Source organism: Larimichthys crocea, chromosome VIII (assembly GCF_000972845.2).
Source record: "Larimichthys crocea isolate SSNF chromosome VIII, L_crocea_2.0, whole genome shotgun sequence".
Classification (NCBI taxonomy): domain Eukaryota; kingdom Metazoa; phylum Chordata; class Actinopteri; family Sciaenidae; genus Larimichthys; species Larimichthys crocea.
This window is the reverse complement of record NC_040018.1, coordinates 30,211,621-30,232,934: the sequence shown is the minus strand read 5'-3', so window position 1 is coordinate 30,232,934 and position 21,314 is coordinate 30,211,621. Positions and strand designations below refer to the sequence as shown.

The 21,314-nt window shown below is 42.8% G+C and overlaps 2 protein-coding genes across 2 annotated transcripts; both read left to right on the top strand.

Moving 5' to 3' along the window:
* Positions 1-5,374: 5,374 nt before the first annotated feature.
* LOC104929606 (photoreceptor-specific nuclear receptor) lies at positions 5,375-8,421 on the top strand. Its single transcript, XM_027281720.1, has 7 exons — positions 5,375-5,799; positions 6,378-6,528; positions 6,643-6,746; positions 6,833-7,135; positions 7,693-7,871; positions 7,975-8,215; positions 8,312-8,421. Exons 1-7 carry the CDS (start codon positions 5,703-5,705, stop codon positions 8,419-8,421), a joined length of 1,185 nt encoding a protein of 394 aa, XP_027137521.1. The 5' UTR covers positions 5,375-5,702.
* A 3,655-nt stretch (positions 8,422-12,076) lies between these two features.
* Positions 12,077-20,620, top strand: LOC104929619 (receptor for retinol uptake stra6). The gene is made up of 17 exons (XM_027281051.1): positions 12,077-12,287; positions 12,523-12,589; positions 14,183-14,268; positions 14,350-14,489; positions 14,600-14,766; positions 15,591-15,698; positions 16,159-16,226; positions 16,496-16,575; positions 16,667-16,728; positions 16,806-16,968; positions 17,050-17,125; positions 17,212-17,345; positions 18,754-18,871; positions 18,951-19,052; positions 19,258-19,421; positions 19,520-19,657; positions 19,819-20,620. Exons 1-17 carry the CDS (start codon positions 12,193-12,195, stop codon positions 20,076-20,078), a joined length of 2,028 nt encoding a protein of 675 aa, XP_027136852.1. The 5' UTR covers positions 12,077-12,192; the 3' UTR covers positions 20,079-20,620.
* Positions 20,621-21,314: the final 694 nt, after the last annotated feature.

Genomic DNA, 21,314 nt, shown 5'->3' with positions numbered 1-21,314 from the left:
CTACGACTACTTATAATATACTTATAGTTAGTCAACTTTATTTATAAAGCACCGTTACAATACCAATAAACTTTTGATCTCTCCCCACATATAGTCATCTTCGGGCTCCCTGAAGACGATAACCGTCGTCTCCTCCACTGGAAGTGCACGCTGATGTCAAGTCCTTCTTAGAGAATTTTATATATTCAGTAAGTGGCAATGTTGATTTTTTCATTTGACTCTCTTTAACTGTTGCCTCGTTCGAACCCAGCTCAGGTCTTTCTGTGTGGAGTTTGCAGGTTCTCCCCGTGTCTGCATGGGTTCTCTCCGGGTACTCCGACTTCCTCCCACAGTCCAAAAACATGCAGTTAATGGGTTAATTGGTGACTCTAAATTTGTCTTTATGTGTCTTGTGATAGGCTGGCGGCTTGTCCGGGGTGTACCACACACACACACATCAGGGTAATTAAAAATAAAAGAATAATAAAAGAGACCAGAGATCCTTCACTGTGTTTGTGGTAAAACATTTTTAAAGTCAGAACATCAAACCTTAAAGTAACAAGAAGAAGCTGCAGCTTCGTCAGACGTGAAACAGTCGACAAGTTTTCAGCCTCGTGTGAAGCGCAGAAGAGACTCACGTCGTTACATAACTCCTCTAATCGTTGAATCCTAATATGAGGCTGCTCTCATGCTAATCTATTTGTCTTGCCATAATCTATGGCCTGCTCATGTAAGCAAGTCTTCACGTAAAACTTGATGGTGCCACAGTGTACCGCAGCTTATCATTATTATGTAAAGTGTCATAAAGCCGCGATTGGCCCGGCCAGCAGGCTGCAGCCGGTCTCATCTTCTAAACATAGAGAGCAGAGCTGATCACCACAGTCACACTCCTGCAGCAGGTGTCACCTTAATACAACGCTGGCCTTATTAATGGAGGAGATGATGCAGGTCTGAGCGCCATATGAACAATACACAGAGGAAAATTCATTTCCTCAGTTCCTCAAACGTCCACTTGAGGCTGGCTCCAGAAGTGAGTCAGTCTCCATAAGTCCCCATGTCCAAATGTCCAACTTCACAGCATTAAAGTTATGCAGGATTAAGAGTGTGGACGCTTTGATTGACAGGTGAGGTGCTGTTACAGGTGGTTTGTTTGAGCAACCAGGCGTCGCTCAGCCCGCCTCAGGTCCACTGATGTCTTTACCTAATTTAAAAATTACCACCATCGAGGCAGGACAGTCACGATGGTGGCGACCAGTTTTAAATCGCCGCTTTGAAAACCTGTGGGTGACGTCACGTATGCTCTGTCCACTCTTTGTACTGTCTGTGATGGCAAACAGGATGCTCGTGCATCATATGGTCAGTAAGACATTTTCAATAGTCACTGTAGAACAATCCATACGTCTATCAGTACTTCTACTTTGTAAGATTGTGGGCGGCTGGAGCCATTCCTAGCTGACATTGTTTTTGTACAGCCATCTTCCCGTTGGTGCCTCTACAGAAACAGCAAGACATTTAGATCTTGATAACACTTTGCAGTACTCCTCTGATCAATACCTGAACATCTTCCTTCCTCTGCCTCATCACCAGAGCTACTGTTCACTGCTGCTGTCCTCACATTGTCCCTCTGTATACAGCTCATCTTCCTCACTCGTTTCCTCTGAATCTGAACCATCAGGTGGCAAAACTGCATACTTCACCTCTGTCTCTCTTAAAATGTGGATGTAAATATATATATTAAAATGAGCTCAGCCTTAAACATGAACACACATGAATGCAGAAGTCAAATGAATCCAGAAACATTATGTTTTATAAAAACTGTGATAAAGTCAGTGAGACGATCATCAACTCTAAAGGCTGAAACGAGTCTGATCTTCAAGAGCTGCTGGAAAAAAAAAGTAAACATCTCAAAGTGTTTAACCCCTCATTATATTTTATGTAATCATGACTGAGGTTAATACTCCAGGGTTTACAAACTCCAACCCAGAGCCCCTTTTACATACCTCACATTATTTGAGTGAGAGATAATACACGTGATTTCAATAAATAATAAAGTAATAATGCCATCACTCAGGAGGTCCTTTTGCTCATAAGATATTTAAAGGCACCACCTGCACATTATAAGTAAATTAATGCTGCATAATACATGAAGAAGAGATGAGTCGGACACTGGCCGGTTAGCTGGTTTCGGTACAAATCATAGACTGGCCTAAGATCTGCAGTTTATGGCTCTTTTAAACTCTAAAGTATAAGCACTGGAACAAATTATCATATATATATATAGGCGTTATTTCTCCTCATAGGATTAATTTTTCACATGCCACAGATAAATTAGGTTTGTTCATAGACCTGTCTCTGTCCCAGCAGAAGCAGACGTCTCTTCTTTCTGTCGGTGCTGAGAGAGAAAAGTTACACAATGTTGCTTCAGTGTGAATATATTCAAGAGGACATGGCACGATCACATTTTTAATGGAGCACTAGTGACAAAAACAGAGTTAGAAGCTTCTGGATGAAGAATCACATCATGTGTTGATCTTTTAATCAATATTCTGCCAACACGTTTAAAGGACACATCAGGTAATCAACCTGTACGCCTGTGAGAAGACGCCTCAGACTTTGTCTTCTGACGCAGATGTTGTTTTTATCAGTTACTATGGTTCTGGTCTCCCTGAAGAGTCTTTGACTTGATCCTGTTACAGTCAGAACTTTGTCAAATCTGGACCTGAAGTCGTTTTTTCAGGGCTGTGACTGAATCTAAAATCCCCGCTGCTCCAGAAGCTGGTTTTAGATTGTTTGGTTGACATGTCTCAGGCTACAGATACACTTAACTATAGTTTAATGAAGAAGTGCGTTCACTTTGAACTCTAATGCAGAGACCGAAAATGCGACCACTCAGCTCCACGCCATCGCCACTTCCCCCATCAGTCGACGAGGCTGAGCCGCAACAAGGCGCACTGTCTGGACCTCCACTTCTTTAGTCTGTATTTTTTAAATATATATAAAAAAAAACTTTCTGGCAAGCACAAATTAAAAAATGTGCTTTGAATCATGTGGATGAAAAACATTCCCGACCTGTTTCAGAAACACAAACGACTCCGTGTCCACATCAGTAATCAGTGTGTAATTGGGTGAATCCACGCAGAAAGCCAGCAGAACACTGATCTCAGAACACTAATTAAGCGGTAAATCTTACAAAAGGTCAACAGTGTGTTGGCCGAGGGGTGAAGAGAGTAGCCACCATATGGCTAAAGATGCCCACAAGGAGTGTGTCTTCACTGCTCTTTTAATCTTTTGAGCTAATTGTGTTCCTTCTCCCCCCGCCGCCCCGTCTTCTGGTGCCCAGGCAGACAAAATGTGGTCAAACTCTAATCTACTTAACTGCTTTCCACTTTGTTTTTCCAATTATGGTCGGGCCTTGTTATTGTGGAGCTGGAACTCGCTGACGAGGACGTTCATTTTGCTCGCCCAAGCTAATTTTCTACTTAGAGTTTAGCAGCGATGAAGCGGTTCTGTTAGTTTTATTTTTTCTCCACAATATACAGATTAATACAAAATAACAATTTTTACATGCTCAGAATCAGGATTTAGAGTTCAAACTCCTGCTGAAAGAAACTTAAAGTGTTTTTATTTTTACATTCTTCTCATTTTATGGAGGAAATGTTTTCTGGTTTTCCCTCTGATGTCCTCCGGCTGCTCCGCCTCAACTCTCTGTGATTTACAGAGTTTATGATGGACAGTGAAGTAAACTGCTGACAGCTGTAGCTGCTGTTAGCTCAGTCTGTTAGCCGGGTTGCCTGGACTGTGAGCTCAGAGCACCGGGGGAGTGTTAGTGTTTGTACCACAGAAATTTTGGACCACCAGTAAGAAGAAGAGGAGGTTTACAGGGGAATGGAGCCAGTGTTGTGCCAGAACAGGAGCTGGGCAATGTAACCAGGCTCAGCAGCCTCTATGGACAAAATGGTAGAGGAGAAGAGAACGGAAGCTAAGAAGAGAAAAGAAGAGTGTCCGCCGGACAAGAGTAAATCTGGGCTGACTGTAACTGTAGAGCGTAAACTCATCCTCATAACAAAAGACATCATGGACATGTTCAAACCAACAGACACTGAGCTTTTTAGTCTCTTTCAGCTCGTTGTTTTGGTTCTCTGGCTCCCATAAACAGACTGTAGACAACTCCATCAGGAGCGTTAACGCTAAAAGAAGAACATGGGATTTAGCAGAAACATACTCCATAGACGAAGCTTTACGAGGTGATACAACATGTCAGATGTTGTGATTTCAGCGTGTCCCTCGATAAACGTAGCTTTAAAGTGCTCTGATTTAAGATCATGAGCGCAGATATTAGCGAGCGTTAGAAGAGCAGAACAAACAATAAACCAAACAACAGAGTGCGTGCAGCGAGAGAGTATTTTCGTCTTTGTTCTGAGGCCTTCCTCGTCTTAATCATAGCAGTAATGTCTGCTGCTTTTCATTTAAGCCCCAAATTTTTTTTTTTTTTTTTTTTTTTTTTGGTAAACAACAAGTCAATTTCATTTAAATGTGATTACCGGGCAGCGCCGCCTGAGTCTTGTACGCCGGTTCTTGGCAGCTCTGCTCCATTGCACCTAAAAAAAGAAAACCCTGCTCCCTGTGTAAATGCCACATGTATGATGATTCTGGCTTCTTAATAATAAATGCGAGCCCCTCGTGAATGAGCTAAATTAGCGCCGGCTAACCCATCAGCCATTCAAAACTCTATTATTCCCCCCCAACCGTGACCTTTTTCTCCTGGCAGCCAGAGGGAAGCGGATGATCTCTAGTTTTGTCAAAAAAGAGCGAAATGGGAGTTAATAGGCAGCTCTTCAGCAAACACTGGGGGTCATTATGAGTGGGAGGCAATCACACAGATCAAATATACAGCAGGGGGGAAATGGAGCTGGAATTTGGAGGCAAAAAAAAAAAACACAAAAGGGACGGAGGGGAAATACAAATTGAAGAGGCTGGTAAATATAATAATGTGCGCCTCGTGTAATCATCCCTTTAAATGCAGATACCGAAGAGGAGCGTTGACTGATGGATGCCCTCGTGGACAGAGGAGGCACAAGGAAGCAGAGCTGGATGGGAACTGGTCTAAAGTTACAACTCTTCCTCTAGAGAGCCGGAGTTTTTAGGAGTCATCGCTCGTTTTTCTTTGCTTTTGACGAAAAGATCCGAGCCCGAGCGGCACCAATGTTCTGGCAATGTGACTGATTGATCCAGTAGATGAACAGTAAAGATTAAGAGGATGACAAATAAGCATGGTGCTTACACAGCGCGTGGGGCTAATCCTCCCCCTCTTCACCTCCCCACCCACCCCCCCCTGGGCTCCCTTTTGAGGAGCTGCCACCGAGGAGCACCCACAGACAGTGACGGACCCCGACGACTGCCGGAGGGAGGACAACAACACAACCTGTTGACGTGCAGCAAAGTGGAGGGAGCTTGAACTCATGGCAGGACCCCAGCCCATCTGCATCATCTCCACGCCAGAGGCTGCAACACAGTAGTGGCTCCGCAGGGGGACTCAACCTACCATCTGCCCACCGGAGGCCTGACAGATTCACATCTCTGTCCCTCGAAAACATTTTTTCTGCTGCAGAAAAAACCCAAAAGGAACTTTTTGTGCGTCGATCGTGGACATTGTATCTTGACAAGAGGACTTCCAATAAAGTTTGTCGTTCGTCATAACTCTGAGAAACATTTTTAATATAAGAATGATGGAGGATCACCTGTCGAAGATCCCCATGATGTCGTCCGCTTCTCCCACCGAGTCTTCTGGGAGCGTCGGGACTGACGACAGCAGAGGAGGAGGTAAGAGTCTGGAATGTTTTCAGCAGGAGCAACAGGTGCTCACAAAGCCTGAACGATGGGACACACATTCAAAAATAAAAAAACAAAGACATGGAGATCTTTGAGATTTGAAATTTTAGGTTTTTGTTTGAGATTCTCAGATTTGCTCTGAAAATCATCTGTTTAAAAAACTGAAACATTTGCACATAAATACATTTTTATTACAGCTCCGAGCTCACACGAGTGCATCCCTTAAATACAAATGTATCTAATTAACATCGAACAAGACCAAAATGACTATTTATTATGCAATGCTTTTTTAAATTTATGTTTAATTAACGGGTTTATTTGGATTAATATCAACACCCCTGCATCGTTTGTGTTAATTTGCCTCCAGCCATTCATTGTTTTAATTTCCGAATCATCCACTAAATTAGATTTTCAGACATAAACTGCTGTTGCAATATTGACTCACGTGTTTTGTCAGACTGTCGAGCGACACGCAGGCCGAGCTGTACAGTACAGATGGCACATGTGTGTGAAACAATACCAGACCACATGAATGCCACTAACCGACCTGCCCTGTGTTTGAATCGCAGCCAAGAGTCCAGCCCCGGGCAAAGCTCTGAGCCCGGCCCTGGTCTGCAAAGTGTGCGGAGACACCAGCAGCGGGAAACACTACGGCATCTACGCCTGCAACGGCTGCAGCGGCTTCTTCAAACGCAGCGTGAGGAGGAGGCTCATTTACAGGCAAGAGATCTCACATTAAAACTAATTAGTGTATGAGGTGCATCATGGGAAATTGAGGCTAATTGAAAGTGTAAAGATGACATCCTTTTTTAAGTCTTGCCTTTGGGTTCACAGGTGTCAGGCCGGTACAGGTATGTGTCCAGTGGACAAAGCTCATCGCAACCAGTGCCAGGCCTGTCGGCTGAAGAAGTGCCTGCAGGCGGGCATGAATAAGGACGGTAAGTGTGTGGAAACATATTCAGATAGTGTTGTGACACTCAGGGAATTCAAATGAAAGACTTCACAGTCTGTTTCCTCTCTGCAGCCGTGCAGAACGAGCGGCAGCCCCGCAGCACAGCTCAGGTCCGTCTGGACTCCATCGACGTAGACCCTGAGAAGGATCACCTGGCCACCACACGAGAGCCCACCTCCTCTTCCTCGTCGTCTTCTTCCTCCTCCTCTTCCTCCTCCTCCAGTGGCTCCGTCATCACGTGGCCTCACATCACCTCCTCCATGTCCATCACCTCCTCTATCGCCCCTCAGCGGTGCATCAGTCCCCCGAACAACCACCGCTTCATGGCAAGCCTCATGACGGCCGAGACCTGCGCTAAGCTGGAGCCCGAGGACGGTGAGGAGGATTTAAGATTTGAGAGCAAGGCTGTCGGCTGGAAATCACACTCAGATCAAATTAGATGAAAGGCTTTAATTTTAATGTGCAATTTCACCAGAATGTTGACTCTATACATTTAAATATTTGTGGTTAAAACTGGAAGTTAACTAAGCTGTAAGGATGTGTGGGTTTTTAGGATATATATAGCTGAGTGTCATCAGCATAGAGACGTTAAAACTTATATATAACCTGACCAAGAGATGGCATCTATAAGGGAAACAGAAGGGGGCCAAAGATGGAGCCTTGAGGGACACCACAGCCCAACTGAGCTCATACCTGAAGAGGTTTGAGTGTAAGCTAAGAGCTGTGGTGGCACTTAAGTCTAAAATAATGAAAATCAAGCAGGTACCTCTATCTGCAGTCAGCAGTAGATCATTAATAACTTTAACAAGAGCTGTTTCTGCACCGAGAAGTGCTGTAAATTGAGAAATTCATTTCTTCTTCAAGAACCTTCGATGAAAAAGACAATTTTGAGATTGAATTAAGTTTCCCTGACCCCGTCTTTTCTTTTTCAGTTGACGAGAACATCGACGTGACCAGTAACGAGCCGGAGCGAGCGTCCTCGGAGTACCACATGGCTCTGTACCCGTCCAGCTCTGAAAATGTCTACGAGACCTCGGCGAGGCTGCTCTTCATGTCAGTGAAGTGGGCCAAGAACCTGCCGGTGTTTTCAAGCCTGCCCTTCAGAGACCAGGTGAGACCCAGCAGTGACACGTACTCCTGCTCGTGTACTGAATAATTACTCTGGAGTGCTGGTTTCAGACCTTTGGTCTCATTGAAAAACTTCTTCTCGCCAGGTGATCCTGCTGGAGGAGGCGTGGAGCGAGCTCTTCCTGCTCTGCGCCATCCAGTGGTCCCTGCCTCTGGACAGCTGCCCTCTTCTCTCCCTGCCCGACCTCTGCCCCGGCATGCAGGGAAAAAACAGCTACACCGGCTTGGACCTGCGCCTCCTGCAGGAGGTCTTCAGCCGCTTCAAGGCCCTCGCTGTCGATCCCACAGAGTTCGCCTGCCTCAAGGCCATCGTGCTCTTCAAGCCAGGTGAGGCCAACAGGATTGTGATGAGCTGTAACTATGAATAAAGACACAGCTGTTTGAATCTGTGTGGCTAACGTTGGTGTTTCCTCTTCTCCACAGAGACTCGTGGTTTGAAAGATCCAGAACAAGTGGAGAACCTGCAGGATCAGTCTCAGGTGATGCTGGGACAACACATCCGCTCACACTACCCCAGTCAACCAGCCAGGTAACATCCTGTCTTATAAAGTGATGCCATGTTTTAGATACATAACACAACCTTACAACAAAAGTTTGTTCATTTTCTGTTTATTCATTGAAGTAAAGTTCTACCAGTTTAAAGTCAAACTCCCTGAACTTTGGAGTTCAAGTTTTGGGATTTGGTTGGGACACTACAACCAAAAAAATATTTTTATTTAAATATAGAAGCTCTTTAAAAATCATGTTTCAGATCTCCCAGACAGCAGAGCTTGTAGACTCATGTCAGAAAAACAAGGATTTAACCTGTTAACATCATGAACATCGACTAAAACATCCAAAATATTAAAATATCATGTTGTTTAATTGGTCAGAATGTTGATTAAAAGTTTTACTTTAACGTCCTGAGATCTGTGTTGCGTCTCAGTGTGTAGTACACTGTGTACTTCTTGGTGTAGTGCTCTAATTTCAGCAGGGTCGTGTTGTCAGTTTAAGTACGGCTGCGGTACGCAACATTTTGTGTGTCCACACAGCTCTGCCTTTAAACCGTGTAAAAGTGTTTTGAGGTTGAGATTGTTGACACATGCTGCATTATTTCAGAGGTTGGTTTAATTTTTTTGTTTCTTAGGTTTGGAAAGCTGCTTCTTCTTCTCCCCTCACTGCGTTTCGTGAACTCGGAGCGGATAGAGCTGCTGTTCTTCCACAGGACCATCGGAAACACTCCCATGGAGAAACTCTTGTGTGACATGTTCAAAAACTAAAAAAAACCTGGAAAAACCTTGAGTGATCTCCAGGTTTGGAGGATGATATCTTGCTTTTATTTCTGTACACATATCAGAGATTCTGCGTGCTGTTTTTTTTTTTTGTTTTTTTTTAAACGCCACTTTATCATTTGTTTGTCGTTTCCACATCAGGTCACTTCTGAAAATGAAAATGCATTTCTTATCATCATGCTTTGCTGTCTATTTGTATCATACTTAGACCTTGATTTGTGTCTCGCGGTCACATTTCATCCTCTAGTATTTGATTATTTTTGTGTTCTTTGTGCAGATCTTTATTCGTTTGGTGATAGATGGACTGTATGTCTCTGCTGTCGTTCATGTGACTGTTATATTCATGTTGTCATGCCTTGACAAAGTAAAAAAAGGTCTTGAAAATGGGTTTGGATTCTTTTATGAGTGATTGAAATATGTCACACCTTCAAAGTTTCACTAATAAAAGGGAGATAGTTCCCTGTGCATTTAAAGATACAAATGAATTAAAGTTGACTGGATATATTATGTTTGTATCTGTAGTTTACCGAGAGCTGGATGCAGAGCATCAGTCAAACAGCGCCCCCTTCTGTCTGCTGTAACACACACACAACCTTTAACCTAATTTTAAAGCATAAGCATAAAATGTAGATGGCAGTTGGGTCCGTTCAATGTGAGTTACAGTTTTTCAGATGCACTTATGCTCGTACAGAATATTCCAATTACCGTATGGAAGAAAAACATTGAGTTAAAGGCCTAAACAGGAGTCCTGCCTCTGGGTAATTATCCTGCTCGGAGAGGCTCTGTGGACATCTTGTTATGAGATGGATGGATACAGTGAAAGATGGAGGTTTAAGTAGGAAGCTGCAGACCCAGTTTCAGAGTGTAATCACACTGTGGTGCATCACGCAAGGTCATCAGCAGCAGCTGATATCAGTGACTAGTCCAGCAGCAGTCAGCCCAGCTCGGCGTCTGTCTTTCAGCCTTTTATTTCACCAAGCTCTCACCAACCACTAAAAGTCAGTCCCACATTTACTCTTGTCCGGCGGCTTCTTGCTCGCTCACTCTCTCCTTTTCTCTTCTTAGCTTCCTCCGTCAGCGTCCTCTTCACTCTCTTCTCCTCTGCCATTATGTCCGTAGAGGCTGCTGAGCCCGGTTACATTGCTTGACCAGTTCTGGTTCTTTTTTATTGCTATTACTTAAAGTTCAACAAGTTCACCATCTTTGTACAGCCGAGGCTAACAGGATTGTCATTAGGTTGGTGTATTTAAGACAAATTATAATTTTGAGCTGCTGGTGGCAAAAAAGGAAGAGTCACAAAATCATCAAGATTTCTGTGTTGTGAAACATTTCAAGGCAATCCTTGAAATGTTGCTGAGATATTTAAGTCTAGGCCGAAGATGCTGTGGAAGAGGATGCAAAAAATAATCACTACGTTAAATAAAGCTAAACTTTTCTCTGTCGAAGATAATCTCCTCTCCTTTAACTCTTCATGGTCTCATTTGTTTAGAATAAATATCCCAATTATTAGCATTAATGTGACACTTATGCATAAAGTATCCAGCATGACTCTTACGCTGTGTGTATCTCTAGATGCCTGTATAGAGACAGAATGAGACGTGAAAGCTGAAGCGAGTGTCGGTACCTCAAACAAATGTCAGTGTGATAAGAGACGTCACTCAGCATCACGTTAGCTTCTGGTTCAAACACTCGGAGCTGATCAAACCAGAGCCGCAGCTGGAATCCAATAAAATAAGAATTAATTCAGGAGCTTGGTGAAGTAAGAAAAGCATCCAGCACATCCACGGAGGCCTTTTAATCTGGAAACTGCAGCAGCTGAGCATTGTGGGTCCGGCGCGAGGTCCACACGGTTTAGAAAATCCTGGGATCAGATCAGCTGGTCCGCTGTCATATGAGTGAGCTCACAGATCCAGATTAAGAAACTTTGAACTCTCAAAAGGAAATTTGTTTGATTTCACAGCAAAGTGTGCTGCGAATAAAATGAAAATGTGACGGTAAATATTCTTTATGATTCACCAGCTGAACAGGAGAAGTCCATCTTAATGTGCCAGTTTGGTAAAGTTGAAGATCCGTGTTTGTCCTCTGGTCAATAAATCTGGATGTTTTTTTTTACTATATTTTCTTCTTTTTCTATCACAACAATGAAACATAACTTCAGAGTGCAGGCTTTACTTCACGTGTCAAACACAATCAGCATTCTCATTTTGGCCTTTCCTAAGCTCTTTTCACACAAAGGTTTCCTCTGTTTAAATCAGAGGTTTTCATCTTATTATGAGATTAGTAACAGGCAGAGGGAGGCGGAAAGGTTAACGCCACGGTGCAGCCGCAAAATTAACATTACCTAAGAGAAGAACCAGTCCAAAACGCCTGTGGTACAAACACTAACACTCCCCCTGGTGCTTTAAGCCCACAATCCAGGCAACCCGGCTAACAGACTGAGCTAACATGAGCTAACAGCAGCTACAGCTGTCAGCAGTTTACTTCACTGTCCATCATAAACTCTGTAAATCACAGAGAGTTGAGGCGGAGCAGCCGGAGGACATCAGAGGGAAAACCAGAAAACATTTCCTCCATAAAATATGATCCAGTTTCACCAGAATCAGTGAAATAGTTGCTGCTGTGTGACTTAGTGCCGTAAAGCGTTACGTACTTCTCCCGACCCGGAGCCCAAAGTTACATAGTGTGAGAACAGACGTACGAATGACAGAGACACCGTTCACCTGATCACAGGTCAGTGTGGCTTGAATAAATTCGGATACTTGAATCAGGTAGAAAGCATTCAGAGGAGCAGCAGAGGTCACTTTAGGTCAGATTCTTCCTCTCTCTCTCCTCTCACTCCCTCTGTGCTGTTGTTAATCTGCTGGCTTTGAGCTCTTGTTGGTCTGGAATGTGTCTCAGTGTTTGGGCCAAACTATCCCGACACTTTACTGCCGGAGCAGATCCGTGAGCGAGGTTACCTGACCAGATCTGGAGTCGTCTGGATCTTTAAATCAATCCCGCTTCACCCGTTTGACTCGACTGATCTGATCTGCGATGAATAACACCAAGGTCGAATTTGAACCTTTTGAATATTCCTACTATGACTATTCAGACTGGTACAACCCAGAGCCAACCAAACCACCCAAAGAGTGAGTATAAAACCATCTGAGGGTAATTTAATGTCAAATTAATGTATGGGTTGATTGCTGGTGACTTCGTGATAGTAAGAACTTGGAGATTTGACTTGTTATTGTGCTTCTACTCTACTTCTACTTCTGCTACTATCCTGAAACCTTGAAATCAGGAAAAATCCAACATTTATTTGTTATGAGTCATTTCAGCAATTTTAACAATATTTCTCTGTCTGTCGTTGTTGTATTGCAGAGTTATTTTACCATGTGACCCCACAGCCGACGACAAGCTCTTCAACATATGCATGCTGTCGATATCCGTGAGTACGCTCGAGTTGAAAACGTGACTGTACATCTGAAAAAGTAAAAGCACGGTTTGGTGAGCGCTGACGTAGTTTAGACCGCTGTTTCCCAACTGTTCTGTCATGACGTAGTGTCTAGTTCAAGGTACAGCTTATATACTGGGAATTTAACTATTTAACTGAAGTATAATGAGCCACAATCATAGATACAATGGTAGTAAATAAATATAGGTTTTAAAAATGGGAGGCTGATTTATTTCACAACTTTGAAGATGATGATTGGCTTCTCCTATAATAGTAAACACATATAAACTTAATATAATCTGATACATAGAAGTCATCATATCCCGGAAAGGCTGCATAACATAAGTCAGATAACCTCTCGATACCGCCCACGGTGTAAATCTGAGGGTGGCTCTTTTATTCACATGTTCTGGTCCAACTACTGAGAAACAATACTTAGAACCAGAACCAAGGCAGCTTAAAATAAATATCCCAGCTGAACAGAGGTTAACTCTCGATGCTGCCTGTGAGGGGCAACAAACAAAATCAGGTTTATAAGAATAGCTTTGACAACAGCCAATAAATGCATGAAGACCCACCTCCACCTTCTCTTTGGCTCAGTAAACTAACCTCCTGACAATTTTGAAGGACCATCAGGCCCAAGTATTGAGGGTGTTGCTTAGTGTGTGCAGTATGTGTTCCAATTCAGGTGAGACAATCCAAGAATTGGGCAAAGAGTTGCATCGTGGGTGGAGCTGAAGTGGGCTGAATGAAGATTGGGTGCTTAAACAAGCCACCCACGATGACAACCACCAGTCAACGCAGCAACACTGTTAATTATGCATAGCACTTCATTGTCCTACAGTGAGTGTAGATGTTGTTCAGTTCTTCTACCAAATCCATCAGTGCTTTGTTCTTCTATGAATGAATAAGACGTTTTGTCTTTACTCAATTACAAGTGAAGGCCACTTTACCTCGGTCAGAAACTTTCCCTGTTTAGTCAATAACGTGAAATAAACTGTGACAGCCGGGCAGCCGCAGCAGAAATAACAAGACATCGTTCTTTATACGAGGCGCTCGTGACTGATGGATCCGTCCAATTGTATCTACAAAGCTGCTTCACTTCGTTATTTCAACTTGCATTGTTTTAACGAGATACCGTAGCTTTGCAAATACTACAAATACACAAAATCCAATTTAGCATCGACTAGAAAAGTTCAGATTGTTCCATAAGAAGCTATGTTAAGACTTACCGGTCGTGATATTGACACATTTTGAAGCCAACAGCTACGTAGCGTCGATCAGTCAGTTTGTGACTAACCAAGGCGATGACAAATGCTATAAGAAAGGTCACAAAATAGGCTGCTTGTGTTTGAGTTCAGCTCTTTTCTCTCAAGATTTCAGTGCAAGACACAAATAACAGAATCTATGAATCAGTTTAAAACAAAAATAAACTTATTGTCAGCAAACAAAGTGAAGACTGGATGGGCTTGATGATGTGAGCAACTCCAATCCCTTTTATTCCAATGTGCAATGTGCAAAAATGTGCTGTTATGAGCTTAATGTGGAAGTGTTGTATGATCTGATGAATTTCATCTTTCCCTGTAGCTGGTGGTCGTGTTAATCCTCGCAGTTCTCACCAGGAAAAACAAATTCTGCCAAGGCTTCACGAGAGGATCCTCCAGCATCTTCAGGTGACGTGTAGAAAGATGGGTAAATAAATAAACAGGATCCAGTTGGTCTCATTATCTAAATGTTCCTGTGTGATCTCACAGTCCAGCCAACTTCTTGGACCAGACTCAGGAGAAAGGCCTGGTCATGGCTGTTTTCGGGCTGGTGTTCAGCAAACTGGCAATGCTGGTGATCGCGCCGGACCCTCTACCTTTCTCCAAAGACACTCCAGCAGACATTAAAGGTGTGTTATACTGCTTTGATGATTGCACCAATGGTTCTGCTGGGAGTGCTGGTAATCAAGGACAAGGTCAGGAAATTATGCATTCTTTTATTTTATCTCTTGTTTTTCAGAGTACATGAAGATAATCGCCATCTTCTACTACCCTGTCCTGTATTATCCTCTGTTGGTCTGCGGAACCTTGCAGCACAAAGTGGGTTACGTGTTCGGGGCGTTGCTCTCCTTCGGTCACTTCGGGGTTCTGGTGTGGCAGAAGTTCGACTGCCCAAAGACTCCAGAGGTGAGACACCAACATGTGTTCCACTTCTTTAAAAACAGGACTGGGATGTCTGCTTTAGCCTAATCCAGGGACTTCTGACAAATCATGCACTTGATGCAAAAACTACAAAACATTGCCCACAATGGCCTAATACAACCAGAGCTGTTATAGTGACAGCTATCATAATGTAAATGGTGCACCTGTAAAAGTTAAAGTTGGCTTTTTAAGTTGCATTCATTGATTTTTTTTAGGCCACTTGGGGGCAGCAGAGTCAGTTGTAAACACAACACTGACATATTACCACCTCATTAAGTTGAACTTGTTAGCAAACAGTTGCTTATTTACACATCCAGCAGACACAGAGCAACACACTTGTTTCTATCCATCTGACAAATATTTTGGTCTTCACCAACGAAAAAAAAAATCTGGCTTTCAAAATGCCAGTTTCACATTTCACTTCATAGTCACTGATGAGAACTCTGAGACTGAAACAAGTCAGTACAGTTGCCAAAACAAAGAGCTAAAAGATGCTAAAATGCTCAGAGTGTTATGGTTTGTAACGCCCGGACCCAAAAAACAAAGAGTCTGCAGAGTCATACTGCAGAGTCTTGATTGGTGGATGAGATGCAGGTGTGCAGGTTGCAGCAGGATGATTGGACACTGCACTGTTGAGTTTGTCATGTTCATTTTTTAAAATGTTTGAGCACCTAAAAACAAAATTCCAGTCACCTTTAACTCAGACACATAAAACCACGGATCTCGAAACACCAACAACTGTTTCAGGTGCATCGATCCTTTAAAATACTGAATCATTTCATTTATTTATTCTGTTTTTCTTCTCACAGATCTATAAGTACTACGCTCTGCTTGCAAGTCTTCCTCAGCTGGCCTGCCTCGCGTATCTGTGTGTCCAGTTTGGTTTCCTGTTTGTCAAAGGACCAAAGACTGACGAGGTGAGACGTCTCTTTGTCCTCTGATGAAACATTTTCTCCGCCTTATGATTTATGTGTTAACATGCAGAGTGACCTGAAGAAAGAAAACATGAATTTCAACAATGTAAAACGTAACCATGATTACTGTAAGCAGCTTGGGTTTAACTCGGCGCTGTGAGCAGATTATGACGACGGAGGTGATTTTTTTTTTCTTCTTCGCTTTCAACAGAGTTTTTGTTTTTTAACGGCAGGTCTGATCAATCCAGAAGAAATAAACATGAAAATCACTAAAACCTTCAGATTTTTATTTTTATAACTAATTGATTAATTGATTTTTTTTTTCAACCAAACTGTTTTTCAAAGAATTTGCAGCATCAAGACCCCAAATTACACAAAATCTAACTATTTGTCTCAACTTGAGATGAGGCTGAACTCTAAATTAAACTTCTGATCATAATAACATCTTTTATTTTGCTCACAGGACCTCGACAGCAGCTACTACACCGAATACGTGAAGTCACTTCTCAAAAAAAGATCCTCAGCTGCCAGGTGAATAACGATGATTTTATATTTTTAATCTTCTGTTTTAAAGATCACAGCTGTCCAATGTTGGTTTTCGGCCTCGTCTTGATGTACTGTAGACGATGAAATCCGCAGATGCTTCACAAGTTTACATTAACAAAAATTATTCTTAAATTGTTACACAGTCTCTGACAGAGTGGTATGAATGTAGACGGGCCGTTCTAATGTATCAGATGTGATGCATTGTCATCAGATCTAAATATTCATTAGAGCATATCTATGTGTTTATATTGCAGCTCTTCATCGACAGACAAACCAACAATAGCGGAGAGAATCCTGGAGGTGCCTAAGAGTTATATTTATGTACCAGAAAAAGGTTTGTGCAGTCATATAGAGTATAGATTTTTATGTTAATTAAGTTGTTCTCGTCTAAAGTCTGACTGAAAAGAACTCGTTTTGTCTTTCAGTGTTTCGTTTTCCGATAAAGCTCGCTGTGTCAGCATTTGTTGCCTTTGTGGCGATATATCATGTAAGTTTGCCGACCGTCGTTGTGAAATCGGACTGCTTGCCTTTAGTGGAGCATGTGTGATATGTTTGCCTTTTCAGACGGCGCTGTTGTTAATCGTCCTCGTCGTCCCCACGCTCCACATCGTTCGTGCTGGCATTGATGAAAACATCGCCTTCCTGTTGCTGGGATTCGGGATCATCCTGTCGGACGACAGGATGGAGGTCGTCAGGATTGTCACCTTCTACACGTGGTTGCTGGAGGGTACGTTGACCAACTTGAACACAAATCTGGGGAGTGTATCATCATAAGATAAATGTCTAATTTTGTTCTTCTTCTTTCTAGTGTGCTACATCTGTGCGATGACTCTGTCCTGTTTGGTCAGTCTCGTCATGCTCATGAAGTCCATGATACTTCACAGGTAAGTCCACATCCGAAGCCTGTCGACTGCTCTCTGTTGACTTCCCGGGCCTGTCCTGTCTGAATCTAATGTACCATTTGTTGTAGGTCAAACCTGAAAGGACTGTATAAGGGAGACGTTTACAGCATTTATAACAGCCAGAAGACCATCCGTCCATCTAAACCCGGTATTGTGTGCTGGATGGGTTTGACGGGATACCAGGCTGCGATCGTCTGCCTCGGTAAAACTGAAATAAACACATTTATTTGAACTTTATTGGAAGAAGATGCTGGTAACATTCTATATTTTCCTCCTCATGAAGAGACAAACACCAACAACAGTTGTTAGGACGATAGCCAAAACCTGAACACTCATTCTTCTGTATCACAGAGCTCCATTGTTGTCCAAAAAGCCACACTGTTGACATGTTCTTTCATTACCATGAACGTCCTTCTGCCCCAAATACTCACTGGAGCACTAAATGTGGATTAATCCGCCGCTAAAAACAGACCACGACAAAGGGCCTCCTGTTGGAGTAGTGTTTGCTAAAAACTACTTTTAAAAATAGAACTTGTGATCTGTTTTTAAATCAAGATTATGCAGAAATTTGAATTGTTTGTGATTTATTGCCTCCGGTTTAAGAGTATAATCCCACTGTGGTAACTATGTTCAGCTGTACTCGAGTATTTGTTCTGATTACATTACTTATGATCAAAAACTAACGAGCTGACAAGTCAGTCCCACATTTACTCTTGTCCGGCGGCTTCTTGCTCGCTCACTCTCTCCTTTTCTCTCCTTAGCTTCCTCCGTCATTACATTACATTGCATTTAGCAGACGCTTTTATCCAAAGCGACTTACAGAGGAGGACATAAGCTGAGAAAGGTGTAAAGGAGCACAGAATAGTTGTTAGTTTTGTTAGTTTTGTTAGGCAGGGAAGCATTCTCGAAACAGAAAGGTTTTTACAAGTTTTTTAAAGGTAGAAAGGGATGTTGCTGTTCTAGTAGCCGTTGGTAAGTCATTCCACCATTTGGGGACGACCACAGAGAAGAGTTTAGAGTGACCTCGCTTTGCGAGAGGCGAGGGTACAACTAGACGGTTTGTATGAGCGGAGCGTAACGCCCTGGTCGGGACGTGAGCCTTTAGTAAGGCGCTGAGATAGGCAGGGGCAGATCCTGAGATGGTTTTGTAGGCTAGCGTCAGAGCTTTGTGTTTAATTCTGGCAGCTACAGGCAGCCAGTGCAGGTCGCTGAAGAGTGGGGTGACATGTGACCTTTTAGGTTGATTGAAAACCAGTCGCGCTGCGGCATTCTGGACCATTTGCAAAGGTTTGATCGCGTCCTCTTCACTCTCTTTGCCTCTGCCATTATGTCAGTTGTCCAGTTACATTGCCAAGCTCCTGTTCTGGCATGACACTGGCTCTGTTTCCTGTCAGCATTCCCTGTAAACCTCTTCTTCTTCTTCACTAACCTGGTGCTCTGAGCTCACAGCCCGGTCAGACTTTCATGGGACTTGATGACAATAGAAATATAGATAATAAATATAAATACATAAATAAATAATAGCAGCTTCTTTAATTAATGCATTAAAGCTGAAAGTGTGGATACCTTTTAGAAATGTATCATGTTCTGTTTCCGTCATGTGTCGACAGGAATGGCCGTTCAGACCGTCGTGTTTTTCATCTGCTTCCTGTTCCTCGTGTTTCTGATCATCATCCCGGTTTTCTACGGTCGTAATATCATCGTCTTTGAAATCGCGGGGAAGGCGTGGTGAGTCCGATAGCTTTATTAGATATTGTAACAGATTACACTTGTTCTTAGTTATTTCATCCATCCTCCATCATCTCAGGCCGGCCTGGGTCACCCTGCTGCTGGTTACTGCGCTTCAACACGTGACCGCTAAGTTTGCTTTTATCAAAAAGGAAGCTGGTACAAGAGACTTGAACAACAGGTATGTGAAACCTATGCCAGTCCATTATAGTATGTGTAGTATGTTATTATTGGAGATTAATGGCTCTAATGATATTAGTATTTTGCAGAGTGATTCCAGTATTTTTAGACTCACTATATGGAAAATTCGCCAACATATAAATCAATAAATGAACTCTTGCTCATGGCCTGTCTTAGGAATCTAAATATTTTGTGGTGATTTGCAGAGAGAGTCTGTTTCTCCTGACGTACCTGCTCTTCCTGGTCAACACCTTGGTCGGACTGGTAGTCGCAATCTGGAGAATGGTGATAACAGCTTTGTACAACATCGTCCATCTCGGCCGCATTGACATCAGTCTGCTGCACCGTACCGCAGAGTCCTACGATCCAGGTACAGTCACCAGTTTTTTGGACAAAGATGGAGTTCTGTGGCATTGAGGGATGAGATAAATCAACCTCTTTGTGACCTTTGACCCCCCCCCCATCCAGCCTACCGATACTACACCCACTCCCTGAAGGTGGAGGTCAGCCAGTCACACCCGGTGATGAAGGCTTTCTGTGGGCTGCTGCTGGACATGATGGTTGAAGGAGGCAGAGTTGGACAGAAAATAAGAGACGCAGAGGAAGGTAGAGACCCTGAACCACCTGAATTTTAATACGATGGGATTTTCATATTTCAAATCAAAACATACATACATGTATATAATGACATGCAGTATGTTTACTGACCCTCAACCCATCAGTTTGGTCTCATTCTGCCCTGACAGCCTGCTCCTACATGCTTTCAGGGATCCAAGAAAACAGGCCGAGCAAGGCGTCCAGCCCTCGGAGGATTCGCGCTCGCTGGCAGCTGCTGTACACGCTGGTCAACAACCCGTCCCTGCTGGGCTCCAGGAAGCACTTCCAGACACTGCAGACCTCCGAGAACGCCCTGAACGGGACCCCGAACCACAGCTCCAAAAAGGGCAGCAAGAAGGAGGCCGACAAGCCAGCCGCCGAGCCAGTCGAGTCCACCGAGACCGCAGCAGACCAAGATAAAACTGACTGAGATCCCCAATCCTTAGAGTGTGGTGGGCGGTATGCTCCAAACAAAATGCAATACACACAACAGACGACGAGTTGATCTTCAGTTGATGGTTTGATATCAACCCTGACACCAGAGCTGCTAACGCCTTCACTGATTACATATTGATGAATTACAGTGCCAGTTCCGATCAGTGGCAGCAGTCAATAAGAGCTCACAGTCCATTTTTGCCTCGGGTTAATACAGTTACGTCGACACACGTCGGACCTCAATGTGTACTACGTCATACGTCAATGCAGTGTTACATCATGGTGTGAAATAATAATTTCTCCATTGTAAGCTGTTAATCACAGTGTAATATCTTAATATTACTGTTAGTAGTTTGTGTGCCCAAAGCTTTCTACTTCAGATTATTATATATAATTATTATGGTGAATCATATGATGGGACATTCAAGTCACACTGTATTTCCTATATGCAATTTTAATGGATATTTCAATGGATATATGAATAAACAAGTGCCTTAAATAGTAAACAGTAACTTCATTTATCTTCTATTTTAACATTGTAATAAATGTATAAATATATCCACACGTAGAGGCGTGTCCCGTCATTGTCGTACTAATTTAACTAAATTTGATCTATCCGTCTTTATTGATCAATTTTTTAATCATTCTACTATTTTTATTTATTATTATTGTTTATCACTGATTTCATTTTTAGAAAATGATTTTTGGTCCTCCATACTTTCTGCTGTTTTGTGTTTCCTGTTTTATTTTGTAGTTCTACCCTCGTCTAATTCTACGTCCTGCCTTGTTTTCCCGCCTGTTTTTGATTCTGCACTTGTCCCCAGCGGCGCCGTATAGGGGGGAGAAGTTATTCCAAGGGCCCACGACTGACAGGGGCCCCAAAAAATAGGTAAACACCGATATAAAATTATTAAACCATCATCATTGAGTATATATATTTAATAAAATTAATTATCTCTTTGTTTTTACGTGTTCTGGGCAGTAAAAGTTAAATAAAAATGGCCTTTAGCACATTTTTATAGTGGCTTTCAAATAGTGAACTGCACTGCAGACTGTATGCAGACTTGCATGCATGTACAAATCAGCATCAGTAAATATTGTGCTAGTACTAGTATTGAACTACAAGACGCAAAACAGTCGCATGCCTTTAATTAGAGTTCTGTAAAGCTTTGATGGGATAGTTCGGTCCTAGAGATGTGGGGACAATACCTGAGCAGGGGGGCCCAATTTG

Excerpts from the sequence above, each read along its gene's own strand:
- LOC104929606 (XM_027281720.1), top strand. The coding sequence starts at position 5,703 with ATGATGGAGGATCACCTGTCGAAGATCCCCATGATGTCGTCCGCTTCT. Across the intron at positions 5,800-6,377 it reads TGACGACAGCAGAGGAGGAG|CCAAGAGTCCAGCCCCGGGC; the intron begins GTAAGAGTCTGG and ends TTTGAATCGCAG. Across the intron at positions 6,529-6,642 it reads AGGAGGAGGCTCATTTACAG|GTGTCAGGCCGGTACAGGTA; the intron begins GCAAGAGATCTC and ends TTGGGTTCACAG.
- LOC104929619 (XM_027281051.1), top strand. The coding sequence starts at position 12,193 with ATGAATAACACCAAGGTCGAATTTGAACCTTTTGAATATTCCTACTAT. Across the intron at positions 16,729-16,805 it reads CCTTTGTGGCGATATATCAT|ACGGCGCTGTTGTTAATCGT; the intron begins GTAAGTTTGCCG and ends TTGCCTTTTCAG. Across the intron at positions 19,422-19,519 it reads CGCAGAGTCCTACGATCCAG|CCTACCGATACTACACCCAC; the intron begins GTACAGTCACCA and ends CCCCCCATCCAG.